Source organism: Molothrus ater, chromosome 6 (genome assembly GCF_012460135.2).
Source record: "Molothrus ater isolate BHLD 08-10-18 breed brown headed cowbird chromosome 6, BPBGC_Mater_1.1, whole genome shotgun sequence".
Lineage (NCBI taxonomy): Eukaryota > Metazoa > Chordata > Aves > Passeriformes > Icteridae > Molothrus > Molothrus ater.
In genome coordinates this window covers 46,925,710-46,942,141 of record NC_050483.2, presented here as the reverse complement: position 1 = coordinate 46,942,141, position 16,432 = coordinate 46,925,710, and the positions used below count along the sequence as shown (strand labels likewise).

Here is a 16,432-nt window from a genome sequence, read left to right as displayed (position 1 = left end):
CTTGTTTAACTCCTTTGGACATGGCTGCATTTCTGTGAAGGTCATTTGGTTTCTTGGGTTGGGGTTGTTTTTTTGTTTGGTGGGGATTTTTTGGGTTTTTTTTTTGGTGTGGTGGGGGTCTGAGAGTTTCTGTGAACTTCTTGCAAACTCAGGCCTACATGTCACAATGAGTTGTATGGTTGCTGCTACTGGCAGGGACTGTGTCACAAAAATAAAAGGGAGAAACTAAACCATAGAATATGTCAAGTTGGAGGGCACCCATCAGGATCATCAATTCCAACCCTGGCTCTGCACAAGACACCCCAAGAATCACACCATGTGCCTGAGAGTATTGTCCAAATGCTTCTTGAACTCTATCAGGCTTGGTGCTGACAATTTCCCTGGGGAAGCTGTTCCAGCTATAAATACAATATATTTACAATAGACAATATTCAGATTAAAAATACAGTATTCAAATTAAAATTTAGGTGAAGATCAATATGTAAAATGTGATTTCTTCAGGTGGGGTAAACTCCCTAATTGACAATTTAGTACTGGTTCTGTGCAACACCTTTAGTTTCATTTCGATTCCTCCATGTTTCCCTGAGGTTAAAGAGAGTGGGGTCTCCTCAGGATGGTGTTGAAAGACACAACTTGCTCCAGTGCACCTTCCCCAGCCAGGCTCTTGCATGGATGGTGCCCTGTGCCAGGGCAGTTTTTTGGGCCTTGCCTTGGCCTCAACACCTCCTCTTGCCAATGAGTGCCTGCCCAGGGCTGGGGGTGAGGGCAGTGCCCACTCAGCAGCTCCTGCTTCTCCTGGAACTCATCCTGTGGATGAGGTACAGCTCTGGAACCATGCACCTCCTGTGCCAGGGAACCCCACTCACACACACCCCTGTAATGCACTCCACAGGCCAACAGCACTGAGGGGTTTTGCAGAATAAAGAAATAAGCTGAGTTCAAAGCCTGGCAGCCATTCCCTGAGCATCTCAGCTGTTCTGTGGGCTGCAGGTAATGGGAGAGAACTAAGCTTCAGATTGGGGGGTCTGGAATACAGCCCTGGCAGTGGGTGGATCTTTCCCTCTCCAGCCAATGCACATAGAACATCTAAAATATGATCTGTGCTCAGAGATTTTGGGGCCAGCTTCTGTAACCCAGGCACCCCTTGGTCCTCCAGCTGCCCAGTGGTCTGAAGCCCAAAGGATGGAAAGGTTCTGCCTGTAAGCACAGTGCCAGCTGGTCACCATGGCTCCTGTGAGCCAGGGCACAGGCGGGACATCTCTTTGGGATGGCCCTTCACCTCTGGCTGTAGTTCTCCTCCTGACTGGCCTATTTGTTACTTCTTTCTAACCTACTCAGGTGTTGCCCACATGGCTTGACTTGGTCAAGTATTGCCCAGTGTTTAAACCTTTAACTGTGTTCTCTCTGTGTTCATCGATGAGCCTCAGATGTGACCCAAGTCTCACCGAAGCACCCAGGACGCCCAGTGCCAGGGGGTGAGCAGTGTGGCACCAGCGGCCCCCTGGGTGGGCAGGGAGAGCCCCACGGTGCTTGGGACCGCAGGGAAGTGTCCCTGATGCCAGGCCCCGGAGGGCAGCAGCGCTGGAGCCCGGGTAAGGAGGGAAGCACCATCACAGTGTGTCTGTGGTGAGGGGAGCCCTCTGTTTCCCCCCTCTTCGCAGCACTGTCCAGGCGGCTGACACTGACACTGAGCTGCCAACTGACACTGAAGCTGCCAAAACAAAGGAAGGAACCCACTGCAGTTTTATTTTTCCTTAGATAAATTTTTTATATAGAATATATTACAGTCAGAGTTCTCAGCTTTTAATCAAAAGATAACAAGTTATTGCAGTTTTTTACCCAGTGCAACTACCGGTGAAAGAACTTTCTAGAAAGCTGTCCTGTCTTTTAAAAAAAAAGAGGGAGAAAACCCCACCCAGACAGAAAATACACATGTAGGTCGCACTTCGCACCCACGGGCGCCCTGCCGGGCATGTGGACATCGTGTGGAGAGGGCAGCGTGAGGTGAGGCAGCGGAGATGGGCACAACACTATGGCGAGGGAGGCAGGCCTGGGGCTAGCGGGGTCGGTTCCTAGGCACGGTGCTTCTGCTCGGCTTAACTGCTCTTAGATCGGGAAATGAACGCGCGGTGGGAGGGACGGAGGCAGGGAGGGAGGGACGGGCAGGGAGGAGGGCGGCGGCGCTGCTGTCGCGGGGAGCGCCGGGGCCCTCAGCCTCGCCTCAGCTCGTGCAGCTTGTGGGCGACGCGCTCCAGCTCAGCCTCGATGGCCGCCAGGCTCTCCAGCTCCTGGTCCTGCAACAAAAGCCCAGGACTGTCAGCGGCCACAGGCGGGCAGCCCTCGCCCCCCAGAGCTACAGAGAGCACAGCCTTGTCCTGCCCCATCCCTTCAGCCTGCATTTGTCTCTCTGAACAGACCGGTGTGCACAGCACTGGTTACTTCTGCCCTAATGTTGAATTGCTGCTGCTAGTGATGCAGCTGCCATCCTTCCCCCGTACCCTGCCAGGCAGGGCAGCCCCCAACGGGGCTGTGCTCCCAGAACATGGGGTTGGCGGGAGATGGCTGCTGCAGGGGAGCCAGGGCAGGCTCTGGCAAGCAGCACTGGGTGCCAGCGCCGAGTCAGTGCCCTCAGACCGGAATGGGCACCGCTGCCTGCCACCTTCGGGAACTGCAGCATGGGCCCTGCCCTCTCCCCACCCTGCCTTGGATCTTGGCTTGCACCTCCGCAAGCAGAAGATACTTTTGCTGGGAAAATAGTGACTGAGGAAGCCATCAGTTCAAAGGCTCAAGCTGCCCATTACTTGGTGCATCTTGTGCATCTATGCTGTCTTGCTATGCATCTTGTGCGTCTTATGCTGTCACCTGTAGCTGATTTATTTAGTGCAGGTACTCATGCCTGACTGCATGGCTTTGCCTGAGCTCAGGTCATATCCAGCTGGCCCTGCCTTGCTGCCATCCCCAGCCCTGCCTGTCCCTCACAGCTGTGGCCGCCTGGGCTCTCTGCAGACCATGCACTCAGCATAGCAGCAGGCTCTGTGTGAGCAAACTCGGTGCTGTACCTTTTTCCATTGGCAGAGCCGAGGTGACAGCCCCTCTCCTGTGTGGAGGGAGCAAAGCCTCGCTGTTGCCTTCAGCAGCTGCAAATCACAGGTTGACCCTGAGCCACTGCACTGCATATGGCTGGTGTGCGAAAAGTAAAGGAAGTATGAAAAAAGGGGGTTGTTTTCTCTTCTGAGCTGTTTTCCTGAACAGGGAAAAAAGTCACTCTGCCACTCCACTGAGCCCTTGGCTCAGCCCCTGGGAAAGCTCTGGCTACAGTAGGGTGCCAGGAGCTCAGGGTGCCTTCAAACACCCAGGGTGCCCAAGCAGCTGTTCCATTTTGTTTGAAGTGGGTCAGGCAGCAGCTGGCTGAGCTCACATTGCTGGAGAACTTGGGCTGCAACTGGAGCCTCCAGAAAGGGAGAAAAATAGGTTCTGAAATTCTCTACAGCATCCAGAGAGAGCTTGGTCAGATCCAAACCATTGCCTGTGTGCTCTGGCTTGTATCTGCCTGGTCCCACATGCTGAGTCCTGGAAAGTGCAGGGGACAGCACCCCAAGCCCTTATCTGAACCCACACTGACCTCGCTGGCCAAGCCACACCGCCCCATGGCCCAAAAATGAAGAGAGGGACAGCAGCCAGAGCTTGTGCCTTCCCTCACTGCTGCATGCCTGGCTTTCCTCACTGACTCCCAGAGGCCCTGATCTAGTTTAAAAAGCCAACCAAACAAAAAAGTCTTGCTGCATCTGTAAACACAGCAGTTTTGCAGCCTCAGCAACCTCCTTTCCAATCCCCATTTGGAGACTGAGTCTGGCACCTTGCAGACAAGGTGCACCTCAGAGCCACCCGCAGGGGCAGGTGGGGAGCAGCCGCTCTGGGGTGTAAGCAGCAGTGGTGGGAGGCAGATGGGACAGCCCACCCCACTGCACCCCTGCTTCGAGCTGAGACATTTGGCTTTGCTTTGAACCAGTACAACTGGAGATGCTCTCATGGGGGAATGCTGATGGGCAATTTTTGGCCAATGGTTTGGCACATAACTGAGGCAAGAGGGGTGTTTTGGAGGCAAGAGAGACAACTAGCTTCACTCACCCGCTGCCCCAGCCTGTTCCCAGGCACCTGACCATTGCCTGTCCCAGGCTCACAAAACACAGTTCCCTGTATTATCCCAAATCAACTGTGCCTGGAGCTAGGCCTCAGCACAAAGGTGAACCCACCAGCAGTTCCTGACTGCTGGGGTTGTGCTGAGCTATTACCTAGCGTCACTCAAGGTATCAGGGAAGGAGGTCTCTGACTCTGGAAGCCTGGCTCAGATGTAGTTCTGTATTCTGTCCACCATTTCCACTCCAATGCCTCAGGTTTCTCACCACAGCTGCACCCCTGATTTAGCTCTGCAGGAGGTCTGACATTACTCACTCCATCCCTGAGACAGGGAAAGCTTTCCTTTTGACTTGGAAGGGCTTTGGGACACAAGGACTACCCCAGTTATAGCCCTGGTCACTGTGTCTGGCCAGTGCAGAAATGCTGTCACTGGAGACATGACTCTGTGGGGCAGGGAATGCTTTTCACTAGTCACGAAAACAAGGACAAAAACCAAAGGCACAGCAGGTGCAAACTTCAATAATACCTGAGGCTGAATGGAAGTTCACTAAGCATCAACTTAATGCCTCAGAGGACCACTGCTGGCTACATTTATGCCAGTATACCATCCACATCTCCAAGAGTACTTTGGATAACTGGGTGGGATTTATTCTTAAGCCTGTGTACACCAACCTCTGTTCTCCTGTTAGCGCTGCCTTCCTCATCCTTCTTTTCTTCAGGCATGGGAGCAAGTGGAAAGCCTCCTTCACTGCTGTCTTCCTTCGAGTGATGCTTCCATGACCTTCTCACATCTTCCTCTGGACTACTGAAGGCATACTTGCGGGACCTAAATGTCTTTTTCATGGACCTATCTGTGTCTTCCTCACTATCATTTTCCTCCATGCGCTTCTTTGCTGTCAGCTGCTTGGCCAGCTCATCCATTTTGTTCCACCTCTTGGTGTCTTCCCACTCCCTGGAGGACTCCTCCTCCATCTCATCACTTTTGGCATTCCTGGGCTGAAAGGTGTCCTCTTCTCCCTGCACCTCCTCATCCTCCAGGCGATGCCTTCCTCCTCTCAGTGCCCGGGGCTGCTCTTCTTCCTCCTCTTCCTCCTCCTCTTCAGAGCTCTGCACATCTTTTCCAAATCCCAGCTCATCATCGTTATCTGAAAGAGCATTAAACAAAGCAGTGAACACAGCTGTTGACCTGTTTAAGGTCCACCTTTGAACTGAGCTTTCAGTGGTGAATCTAGATTTCTTTACTTAGGCCTGCTTTCCCAAGATTCTGGAAATACCCACTGTCACATTGCCATGTCAGTAATGGGGCTTGAAGGCAGCAGTCAAAAGCCCTGTAGGAAGCTCAGGGAAGATGGATGAGTTGTCCTGAGGATCTATGAGAGCTGAGCAGTGAGGCAGCTGCAGGGCCTGTGTGTCAGATGTTTGTGGTGGGGTCTGGGTGGCTGCTGGCTGGTGTGTTTCTGTAAACCCAGTAAGCACCTGCCCCAACTCTTGGGCTTTGAAGCCTCTCACCCATGTGTCTCAGTGCCCTCAGCTCACCCCAGGAAGGTATCAGTGCAGTCTGGGATACGTACTGTCACCTCCCTGCATCTCCTCAGCCTCCTCAGCCTCTTCAGCCAAATCGAGTGACCTCTCTGCTTCAGTAGGGTCCTCCTCTGCAGCTTCACCTCCATCATCCTCCCGCTCCACACGCTCCCCTGCTACCTCCTTGCTGTGCTCCTGACCCTGCCTGGATGGCTCTTCTCCCTCATCCTCGAGCTCCAGGCTGTCCCTGGAGCCTCTGGGCTCCTCCTCTTCATCCCCTTGTTGCTGCTGCTGCTCATCCTCACTGAAATTTTTGCCAATGTGGTTGTCCAAAACTTTGGTTCGATGGGTATCCTCTGTATCCCTGATGTCATTGCTCTCAGCTTCCTCCTGATCCTCTTTCTCAACAGGGTTGGTATCCCATGGCCTGGGTTCCCTCTCCTCCAGGCTTTTTTCCTCCTCTCTTGATTCTTCATTTTGCTGGGGCTTCTGTGCTGCCAGCTCAGCCAGGGACCCTGTGGGCTGCTCCTCTTCAGGGTGCTCCCCTGCAGCATCTGCAGAGGGAGAAACAAGAAGAAAAACCTCTGCTGAGAGCTCATTTCACAACCAGCAAAGGCCAAGCATTTCTCAGGGAGCTTCAGCCCTGTTCAGCAATCTGCTCAGCTAGCCCGTGGATCCTTTTGCAAGTCACTTCAGCATATGCTTGCATTCAAGCAAGGCAGCGTTCTCTCTGGTGCCTGTGCTCCTGGAGAGACTTGCAAGGCTGAAGTTAGACATATGCTGAAGTGTTTTGCTGCAGCACAGTCCTCATCACCATCTCTTGAGATGCCAGCCACGAATTCACCCTGCATGAAACGAGGCTGCATGTAAAATTAAATTATTTAGGAGTGTAATATGGCACTTGCACAGCTCTCCCTGCTCCGAGTGCTGCACTCACATCACATCCTTATTTCTCCCACCAGGCTGAAGAGGCAGCCAGCCCTGTTCACAAGGTGCTGGAGGGAGGAGGGGTGTCTCTGCTTCTGCAAAGGAGCTACTCAGCAGGAGCTTAATGTGGGCTGAGTATTTGCTCTTGCTCAAGGGAGACTAGCCTCTTTTAACACTGTTAGCCAGAGAAAACACTTTGCAAAAAAAATATGGGAGTTTAAAAGCTAGAGAGGTTTGTAAGGGTAAGTGCAGCCCCAAGGAGGGCTGAGGAATGTGCCAGGATGCAGAAAACTGGTCACATAAGGCTGATGGCCATCTGTGACACTGTGCAGATGTCACCAGACTGTCAGTGGGCCTGGTTGGCCCATGTGCCACTTTTCATCTTCACTTCATCTTCCTTCACCTCCATGCTGCCGGAGCAAGAGTTTCAGGTGTGTCTTGGCAGGAGGGAGATGCAGTGCCACCATCCTACCTGTTGGATTTTGGTGGTGCTGGCTGCAGCAGCAGCCCCTGGGGGTGTCACTCCTCATTGCTCTAAGTAGTTTTGGACTGGTGTCACAGCAGTGCTGTGCTGCTGTGGGCCAGCCATGTGCCCCAGAGCTGCTTGAGACCCTCTGTGGGCACCCAGCTGCTGCTGGACGAGGAGTCACATCACCCCACATTTGCATTGTATCTTCCTGACAAGAAAAAGGGAAGGGGCCAACCCCTTCTTCCAGCTAAACTGCCTGTCTGTAGTAAGGCCGGAGAAACACTGGCAAGGAGAAATCCCAGCTGAAGGTGATCTTTCCAAGGTACAGGTGTTTTGTGCAGATGAGTGCACTGTGTGTGTTTGAATTTTCCCTTCAGAGACTCATTACTTAATATCTTAGGTGCCTGGAAACAAGGGTGACAGGCAAAAATCCAGATCACCCTTGCCTGTATCACTGACTCTTTCAGTGTGGGATTTCCCTGTGATTTAAATGTTATAAGTGAGTAAAAGTGTCAGCAGCAGGGTGGAAAAGTCAGTATCACTTTAGTAACTTGACCATCACCAGTTACTATAGCTCAGAGATTACATGTTGTTTGAGCTGGTAAATAAGAACAAAGCAAACTCCAGGTTGCTTGTGTGTGTCAGCAGCAGCATCAAAGAAAAGAGAAGCAGATGGACATATCAAGGCTGTTTGGAAGAAGATCCTTATTTACAGCCTGAACTGGATTTCCCGGGGGTGGAGGCTGACACTGACCTCTCTGCTTGTTCTTGTTGTTCTGACTTTCAAGGACTTCGGAAAGTTCATCTTCAAAGCCGCTATTTTTCTTCTGCTGCTGAGTTCTTTCATTGGCACCTGTGTCAAGTAACAAAAGGTAGGGAAAGTCAACAGTTCCTTCTGTGTTTCAGAAAGTAGAGGTAGGAAAGTAGTTCTGTGCCCCTTATGCTGTGGGAAAAATCCACCTAGGAGCTGGGAGGAGTGAGACTGGAGGGTACGTGAATCAACTGCAGCAACAAAACCACAATCAAAAACAACATCTGCAGGAAAGAAAATGGTCTCTAATAGAGATGCAGGGTTGCCAGTAAAACTAATATTGATGGAGATCTAGGGAATAAGAGGTGCTGAACTGCAGCACACTGAGAGCAACAAAAGACTTCATCACCAGAGTATTGAAAGATAAAAATTGCCTTCTGCCAGATTCTGCCTATGCACCTCTGAGGTGAGCACTGAGAGCTCCTGTATCCTGCAGCCTGGTTGTGGGGGCCCCTCTCCCCTGTGTGGTGGGAGGAAGAAGCAGCATTCATTCCCACTGCAGGGGTAGTCTCCAAGGCCCCATACCTTGGCTCTGGGGTTATGGAGCCTGCTAGAAAAATACAACACCCTGGAGACAAGGCAGCATGAGCTGGAGGTTAGGCTGCAGCTGTCCTGGCAACCAGCAATGGGATCTGCAAGCCAAACAAGCCTTGTCTAAACTAGCTCATGCCCTGCTTCTGTGCCTTAATGCAAGAGCAAGAGCCAGTGCTGCCAGCCTAGTACTCTAGCACAGAACTCAATGGTGTGGGCTCTCCAGCCTGAGCAGGACCAGCTGCACTGGCACAGAGGACACCAAAATTAACACCTTTGCTTTTCCCTTGGTCTACAAGACTGTTCCACCCCCAGTCTCTACGATCTATAGGCTGGATCTCACGTTACCCTGGGACTAAGTGGTGTGATGGGCTCAGGCAAGAGTGGAGCAAGGTGAATCTCCATGTAACAAGTCCCTTCTCGTGGACTCCATGCTTAGTGGCACAGTCTGTCTGTTTTCCGAGTGCTCCTCCTCAAATCCCTGGTGTGCCTGGGCAGCCATATCCCAGTATACTGAAGAGACCCTGTCTTGTTTCTTCTGGATCACCAGAGCATCCATGGAGTCTATCTGAGGTCACTGAGCATCTGGCCTCTCCACCATTTGGGTAGTGACTAAAATATGGCTTTGGGGCCTGCATGAGACTCTTTCCCAATTCCGACTTCACAAATTTTTGCGCTCCCTGCAGCCTGGGACTGCCCTGTTGCAGCCTTACCCAAACAGAGGGGTCTGGACTAGCTCTGAAGTAGCCTTGCCTGGGATCTGCATGTTGGCTCTGGGCAACTGGGTACCCGAGAATGTCCCTTTTTTCCCCTCAACACTCCTTGGCACAGCTCCATGGTGTCGCTGCTGCTCCCACATTGACCAGTGCAATTGACCTGTGCAATTGACCTGCACCTCTCCAAACCAAAGAAACTTGCATTTGAGTTAAGGAAGCCATGAAAAAAATACCCATTAGATCAAGAATATTTTCACTGGGGTCTTTAAGGTGAAAGTCTTACTCACTGTTCAGTGGGGCTTTCCTGCTGCCACACCTGGGTTTAGTGCTAGACTCCAGCTGCACAGACAGTGGAAGTTTTCTTACCTTTAATTCTAGTTTGGGAGCTGGTTATTTGTTGAATTATTTGGTATTTGTTGAATTAGATTATTTGTTGAATTAAATTACAGTGTTTTCTTTTAGAGTTCTCACACGTCAAAATATCTTGAGACTACATCACCACCAAGTTACATTGATAGCTATTGAAATTATCAGATACATATTGGAGTTATTATAAACAAAATTCCTGTCCTCACTGACACAATCTCGCTGAAAATATTGGAACGACATTTCCTAGGGCATATTTATATGATCTCAAATTAATATAAAATAAAAAAATTAACACAAAACCAACCAAACAATAAAACTCTATAGGGGACTACAACATAAGAAAACAATCTTCCCTATAGTTACATTCCCAAAAAAATATACTGGCACTGTACCTTGTGCAGCAATTTCCTGAAGTTCCTTCAGTAAGTTTTGGTGGCGAAGGATAGAAATAATTCGCTCATCTGCAACAGGGGAGACTTCGTACAGAAAGTAGTCAAAGCAAACCTCCCCCCAACCCCAGGAAATGAAACAGAACCCAAATGCCACTCCTTCATTTGCTCTTTTCTTTCCCTTGGTCTGATTTGCTCTCACATCTTAACCATGTGTTTAAGACGACAGGAAGGTCCTATGAGAACCAGGCAGTTTGATGTCACCAGCACCCCTGTTGCCACATGGCAGCACGAGGCATGGCCTGGGACAAGCAGTGGCTCCATCCCTGCTCCTGGGGCCCAGTACAGCCCAGTGGAAGAGGAAGGTGAATGTGTCAAGGAGCCTTGACAGGGGTCCAGAGGCCAGGGCTCAGTTGGTCAGGGCAGGACCAGCCCTACTTGCCAGATTTGCTTTTGCTGATGCCCAGCACTAAGTCTGAGGCAGTACCTCCTCGCAGAGTTTCTAGGCATTCCTCACTGATCGGCAGGGGGTTTGGCTTAGATAAAGTATCAGAGATGACCTCTACAATGCACTTCATCACCTAAAAAGAGACAAAAATACAAATTAAAGAACTAGTTTTTTTGTCTTTTGTTCCTACTTGTTACCAAGGCTAAAGTACAGCAGGTGATGGCACAGGTCTTCTTGCTTTTCTGGTCAAGCTGGAACTGAATGTTCAGTTCTTGTTTTCCCTAGTTCAGGAACAGAAGGTGCCTCCTGCAACTGAGAAGTGAGGAAATTACACGTGACAATGGAAAGAGCTTCTTCCACATGACACTCAGTTCAGCTGAGGATTGCATGGTTTCAGACCACACCAGAGTCTGAGCACATCTGGAGAGTAAAGGCTATCTGAATATATACACAGAAAATCCAAAATCATCCTCTTTAAGTCAATATATCTCAACCTCCATCTCCAAAAAGGACTCAGTGGGAGGTTGTAGAGAGCAAAAAGTGGTCAAAGCTGTTCAATAGATGACCTTGAAATCTTAAAAGGTCTTCAAACCCTGGGAAAGACATCATAGTTAGATTGAAGCCAGGCATGGAAGGTGAGGTGAGGCAAACTACTTTCGAACACAGATGAGAAATACTGCTCTCAAGCCCTAGAAAGGACAAGACACTTTGGAGAAGTGTTTGACCTTGTGCTTTGAGTGTTCAAGCCATCTGTTATAGACTGGAAGAGCTCTACAAGATGACAGGTCATCTGAGAGCAAAGAAGTTCTGACATAGCTTCTCAGACAGGATGAGCTCTGGGCCCACCCTTTCCAGTAGCCTGTTTTGTTGGTGTAAGGCCAGGAGCATTATTTATGTAATTTGTCTCCTGCACTGAGATTGCAGGCATCCTTGCCATGTCAAGACACACTGCTGGGAGCCCTAGTGTGTGGTCATGAAGATCCAAATGATCACACAGGACAGAAACATTCACTACAGTCTGGTGATGATTGGTAGGGTAGGAATCAGGCTGCTTAGTTCAAAAGGGTGATTTTTTATAATGCAATCTAGGAACAATGCAGGGCTCACAATTGCCTGTGGGAAAAAAGAGAGGCTAAATTGGAAAAAAGAATACAAGTTAAGCCTTGGAGGCAAAAATTTCACTCACTGAACCTCTTTCTCCTGATGATTTCAGCAGGCAGCCCTGAGAGCCCTGACCTCCCTCACAATGTACCATTCTCAGGAGAGCAGAGCGCTGTGGCTGCAGTAGAAATTAAACACGAGCCAGCAGTCCCCAGTCATCCACAATGCTGTTCATTCAAGCAGTTGGATATATTCACTGGACAGCTGGAATGGGCAAATTCTCACCCTGTGTAAGGAGAGAATTCTGCTCTTGCAGATCACAGCCATAAAATGTTGAACTCTACACCTTACACAGTTTGAAGGAATTGCCTAATGGATTAAAAATGCTACAGGAAAGATTAAAAAAAAAAAAAAGCAGGGGGATTTCCCTGGTATAATTCTCCTATATCACAAGTGATCCATTAATACTGATTTTAGATGACTTTGAGTTACTCTGTCTTTAAATAGAAAAAACTCCAGAATCTGATATTTCCCCCTCATGTTTCCCAACCTCTGGACCCACTTATTATAGCAGTATTTGATGCAGCTTCAGAAGTTAAGACTTTCTCAGCGTGAGAAGTAAGACTGGTTCAATGAAATATTCTATTCAAGATTTTTCAAGACTTCTAAGCTGGTCTAAGGTCTTTGTCTGAGCACAAAGAGACACATCACTCACCACAGAAATACATTCAGCTCTGTGGAGGAGCTTTGTAAGGTAATGAAATGAGCAGTGCAGTCATCCCACAACACTCTCCTTGTCTTTCTGTTAGAGGAATTCTTGCAGAGTGAGACTTCACAAGGTCATGAAACAACAGCCTGCATCAGGAAATGGAGGAGATCCTTTCCAAATGAATGTAATTAATCCAGTGCAGAAACTCAGACTGGAATTTTGCCATAGCTATCATCTAACCATGAGCATGTAACTAGATCCTTAAGAGCAGCTCACAATGTCCCTACACAGAAATCTCCAAAGGATTGTGCCCTTACAAGGACAGACTTCTCCATATTTGAGCTCAGCTATGCCCTTCTAAAATGTATGGTTGTGAGTGAGAAATAATATCCTTCAAGCACAAGAGTGGGCAAGCACCAGAGACATTGTAAATGCTTTGGTCTTGTTCAGCTCCCTATGCAAAGCCCTTGGTGTAAGGAAAGTCTGATGAGCTGTCCAGGAAAGGCCTGAAGGTGCAGACTACCCATTACACAGCCCTGAGCCACCCACAAATGCTGGTGGCACAGAACATGGTGTGTATGTAGGAAGAGCTGCAGTGCTTGTTGCTGTATTCATGTGATGATATCCCTGCCCTAATCTGTTCCATGAGACCAGGAATTCCTTTCCTGAAATGCTGTGTCTCAGAGGATAGTGAAGGCAGGAAAGCCCTAATAGTTTCTTTCAGTTGCAGTAAATCTAAAAGAAAGCTGATTTTGCTCTCTGTTAGAGCCTGTGTCAGTGTAATACCCAGGGAAGAGGGGCAGTCTTGGGAAAGTCCTTTCTTGGTGGAAGCATTTCCATGGAGTTGCACCAACTGCCACAAAAGTGCCCATTTTTAACACATAGAATATACTGGGGAATAGACCTCACAAAGAAAATCATATGATTAATGGATTGTCCCATCAGATGCCCACTCTGGCATAGACAGTTGAAGGGCTAAGTGCCTGTCCCACATCCTCTTCCTCAGCAGCACACAGCCTGAGGAAGGCACCCAGAGTCTCACAGCTCATGGCTCTGTCCCAGCAAGGGCTAAGCAGGCTAAAAGTCTTAACAAAGCATCTGCTCTGCAGCCCAGGCACATCTCACAGGACACAGGGAGGTGTTGCTCATGGCACACGTCCTGCAGGTAACTGCAGTGGGGCCTGTGGCTGGGACTGGCATCAGTGTGCCCTCCCCTGCTGCTGCCTGGGGAAAAACATTGTGTGGCTAGAGGATTTCATAACACAAAATGGTTCAAGAAGTAAAAAGCAAAAATGCTGGAGTTTCCTCTGTGGACATGAATTTCCAAAAAAATTTTCATTTGGGCAGCCGAGAGATCATCTCATATGAAAGATGGGGAAGGGGGTGGGTCAGGGAGTCGTATCTGACACAGGTAAACACAGGCAAACCCCCCTGTCCAAGCATTTAGGAGCCAAAAGGCCTTTGGGAGTGCACGTTTGTGAAGCGCGGCTATAAATGTTGGAGGGTGTGACACAGATATGTGCACAGAAGCCTGTAAGGGAGGGCTGGAGAGGTCAGCCAAGTCCTGCACTGCTCATAGCCATCCAGACAGGCTGAGCAGGAGCTGAGGAAGGATTAGCAAGCTGAGAGTACCAGTTGCCTATTTTTCCAGAGCATGCATGTTTAAGTAGCACACAAACTCAGACGTATACACCTCCAAACACACACAGTTCCTGAATCACATCTCCCCCCACTCTCCCCTGAGTCACGTCCTGTTGGGAGCTTTGAAAAGCTGAAAGTAGGAGGACTAAGGAGAGTTTTACCCAGCCTCCATCTCCTCTCCAAACAGGCTTGCCTCATCCCCCTGTCGCATCCTGAAGGACTTCCTTGGCTGTCCAGAAGTGGATGCACAAAGGCTAAATTCTGTTAGGAAGGGAGCAGAGATGGATCCTGCTTGGGGGATCTCATGCAAATTCCTGGCACTTTCTACGGGGTATTTCAGTGGGAGTGGCCCAAACCCAACTACCTAGGTGGAGGTGAAATATCGTATCCTTTCTCTTCATTTGACCCTTCCACTACAGGCTCAGCCTTACCTTAGTGTCGCCCTTATTCATGTCATTTGTCACAGGAAGAGAGACAGCTGTAATGTAAGGGGAGGGGGAAAAAAAGGAGAACTTGTTATTCATGTCATCTGGAAGACAAGCAGAGAAACATTATTCTGCTAAAATGGGAGTGGAGAAAAGGGGCAACTCTCTCTGATGGAAGTGTTCCCTGGGCGCAGCAGCTGGATGTGTGCACTGTGCCCCTCTAGGGAAGGGAAGGGAAGGGAAGGGAAGGGAAGGGAAGGGAAGGGAAGGGAAGGGAAGGGAAGGGAAGGGAAGGGAAGGGAAGGGAAGGGAAGGGAAGGGAAGGGAAGGGAAGGGAAGGTGCCTAGGCTGGCAGGGCCCTGCGACGCTCGGCAGTGACCTTGCGGCGGCCGCTGTCCGCGGTGCTGAAGGCGCCGGGCCGTCCCTGTCCGCGGTGCTGGGGGCGCGGGCGGAGCGGGGCCGGCGGGCAGCGCTGCCCGGGGCCCGGGGGGACACGGACCCGTCCCAGCCCCACTTACCCGGCACTGCCAGGAGCAGCACGGCGAGCAGTTCTGGCCGGCTCATGGTGCTGGCGGGATGGAGGCAGGGAGAAAGGGGCAGAGGACGAGACTGCCGTGGCGTGGGGGCTCCAGGCGAGGTGCCGGGGGGAGAGCAGCACGGAGCGTGTGTATCTACGCCAGTGCCCTGGCTGAAGATCCCAGATGGGGCACTGCAGCAAGCGGCTCATTTATATATCTCAGCCCTCGGAAATGGCGTCAGGAGGAAGCCACCTCCTCCTCTGCCCCCTCCCCTCGCACACAGGCTTCCCATCAGCCTCCATCGCTCGCCGGCTGTCGGAGGAGCCCCGACCTCCCCGGCTGCCCGTGCAAGGGTGTCAGGCTCTGGTTGCTCCATCTGCTTGCACTCTGCAGGCGCAGGAAGGCTGGGAGGTGTTTCCAGGACACTGCTTTTCCAGCACCTCACTCGACACTGGCAATCTGCAGCACCTCTGCCACGTCCCCTCTCTCTATGTACCTGGAGTCAGACGTGAGGCACCTCACGAGTCCCAGCCAGCATTGCAATCTGTAGATGGTTTTGCCCTGTGAGGGCCCCTTGTCTTTCACTGATCATGGAAGTTTAGAACAGGTGCTGAAATTTTTAGATGTCTTTTAAAGACCACCACTCCAGGGAACCATGAAAAGGGCTTGCTAATGGACATGGTAAATCCCAGCAGTTCTATGAAGAGTTTGTTAGAAGGATATTATTTGGGGTAAAGATCAAAGGCTGGTGCATCTGCTGTCCACCTATGACTCTACATGCAAAATTTTAATAGGTTGCTACCCATTGTTCAATGCTTTATAACGCTCTTTAGCAATACCCTACACTCCAAAGTTGAAGTAACCAAGATTACCTGGCTGACAGTTTGCATTGACAAGGGAGAGAAAGGAAACAACAAATTGTGTAATTCTCTTAGTCACAAGTGTTTCCATGCTTGTGAAAAAATGCATTTTTTTCTATTCTTTGGATGGAGCATCTGGCAGGTCAGCCAGCTGGATTCTTTGTTTAAAGTGACTCCAATGCTTCTTTAGGACAGTGCTTCTTTAGGAATAGCAGCTCTGCTACTCCATTCGACCCCTCAAGCAATTTCAGAGGTCACAAAATGCAGGGAATTAGCCTAGAAAACAAAATTCAGAAAAATGCACCATCTTTCTTCCTCACCCTGCCTCACTCTGCTCACTGGTGAGTCCTGCACCCAAGGAATTAGGGAGAATCTAAGAGGTCATCACTTGTCATCTGGTCTAAGATGACAAGAACTTTTCTATGAGATTAGGCAGTACAGACTACACCATTGTTTCCCCTTTCTCTTTCCAGGTGCACATGGAAATGTGTTCCCAAATGTGCTCTAATATCTATCTGATTTAAATGCACGCTTCAAAAGACACATTTGGATTGTAAAAGGCCATTCATACAAAATCAGAGCTCCTCTTGTCTGTTGCATTTTCTAGTTAAATGCAGAGAAAAGATGGAAATAAATTGATCTTCTGAACAGTGCTTTGGGGATGGCAGTGATGCATGGTTAAATGTTCATAAGTCTATGAAATGAACACCCATGACAGTTCTTGTTCCATGGGGAACCTCCAGGAATAAGAGATATCCTTTCTTTTTGGTTGTTGTGTTGTGTAGTTTTGTTTTGTTGGGTTTTTTCCCCCTTTTTTTCTTTTTTCTCTTTTTGTTTCAGGATGTGTGTGTTGTTGAATT

At 49.7% G+C, this 16,432-nt stretch overlaps 1 protein-coding gene across 1 annotated transcript; it reads right to left on the bottom strand.

The window, feature by feature from the left end:
• Window positions 1-2,161: 2,161 nt before the first annotated feature.
• CHGA (chromogranin A) lies at window positions 2,162-14,897 on the bottom strand. Its single transcript, XM_036384426.2, has 8 exons — window positions 14,713-14,897; window positions 14,201-14,247; window positions 10,358-10,451; window positions 9,874-9,942; window positions 7,809-7,907; window positions 5,709-6,212; window positions 4,810-5,282; window positions 2,162-2,294 (listed from the first exon to the last, which is right to left on the bottom strand). The coding sequence occupies exons 1-8, from the start codon at window positions 14,756-14,758 to the stop codon at window positions 2,211-2,213; spliced, it is 1,416 nt and encodes a 471-aa protein (XP_036240319.1). The 5' UTR covers window positions 14,759-14,897; the 3' UTR covers window positions 2,162-2,210.
• Between the last annotated feature and the right edge of the window lie 1,535 nt (window positions 14,898-16,432).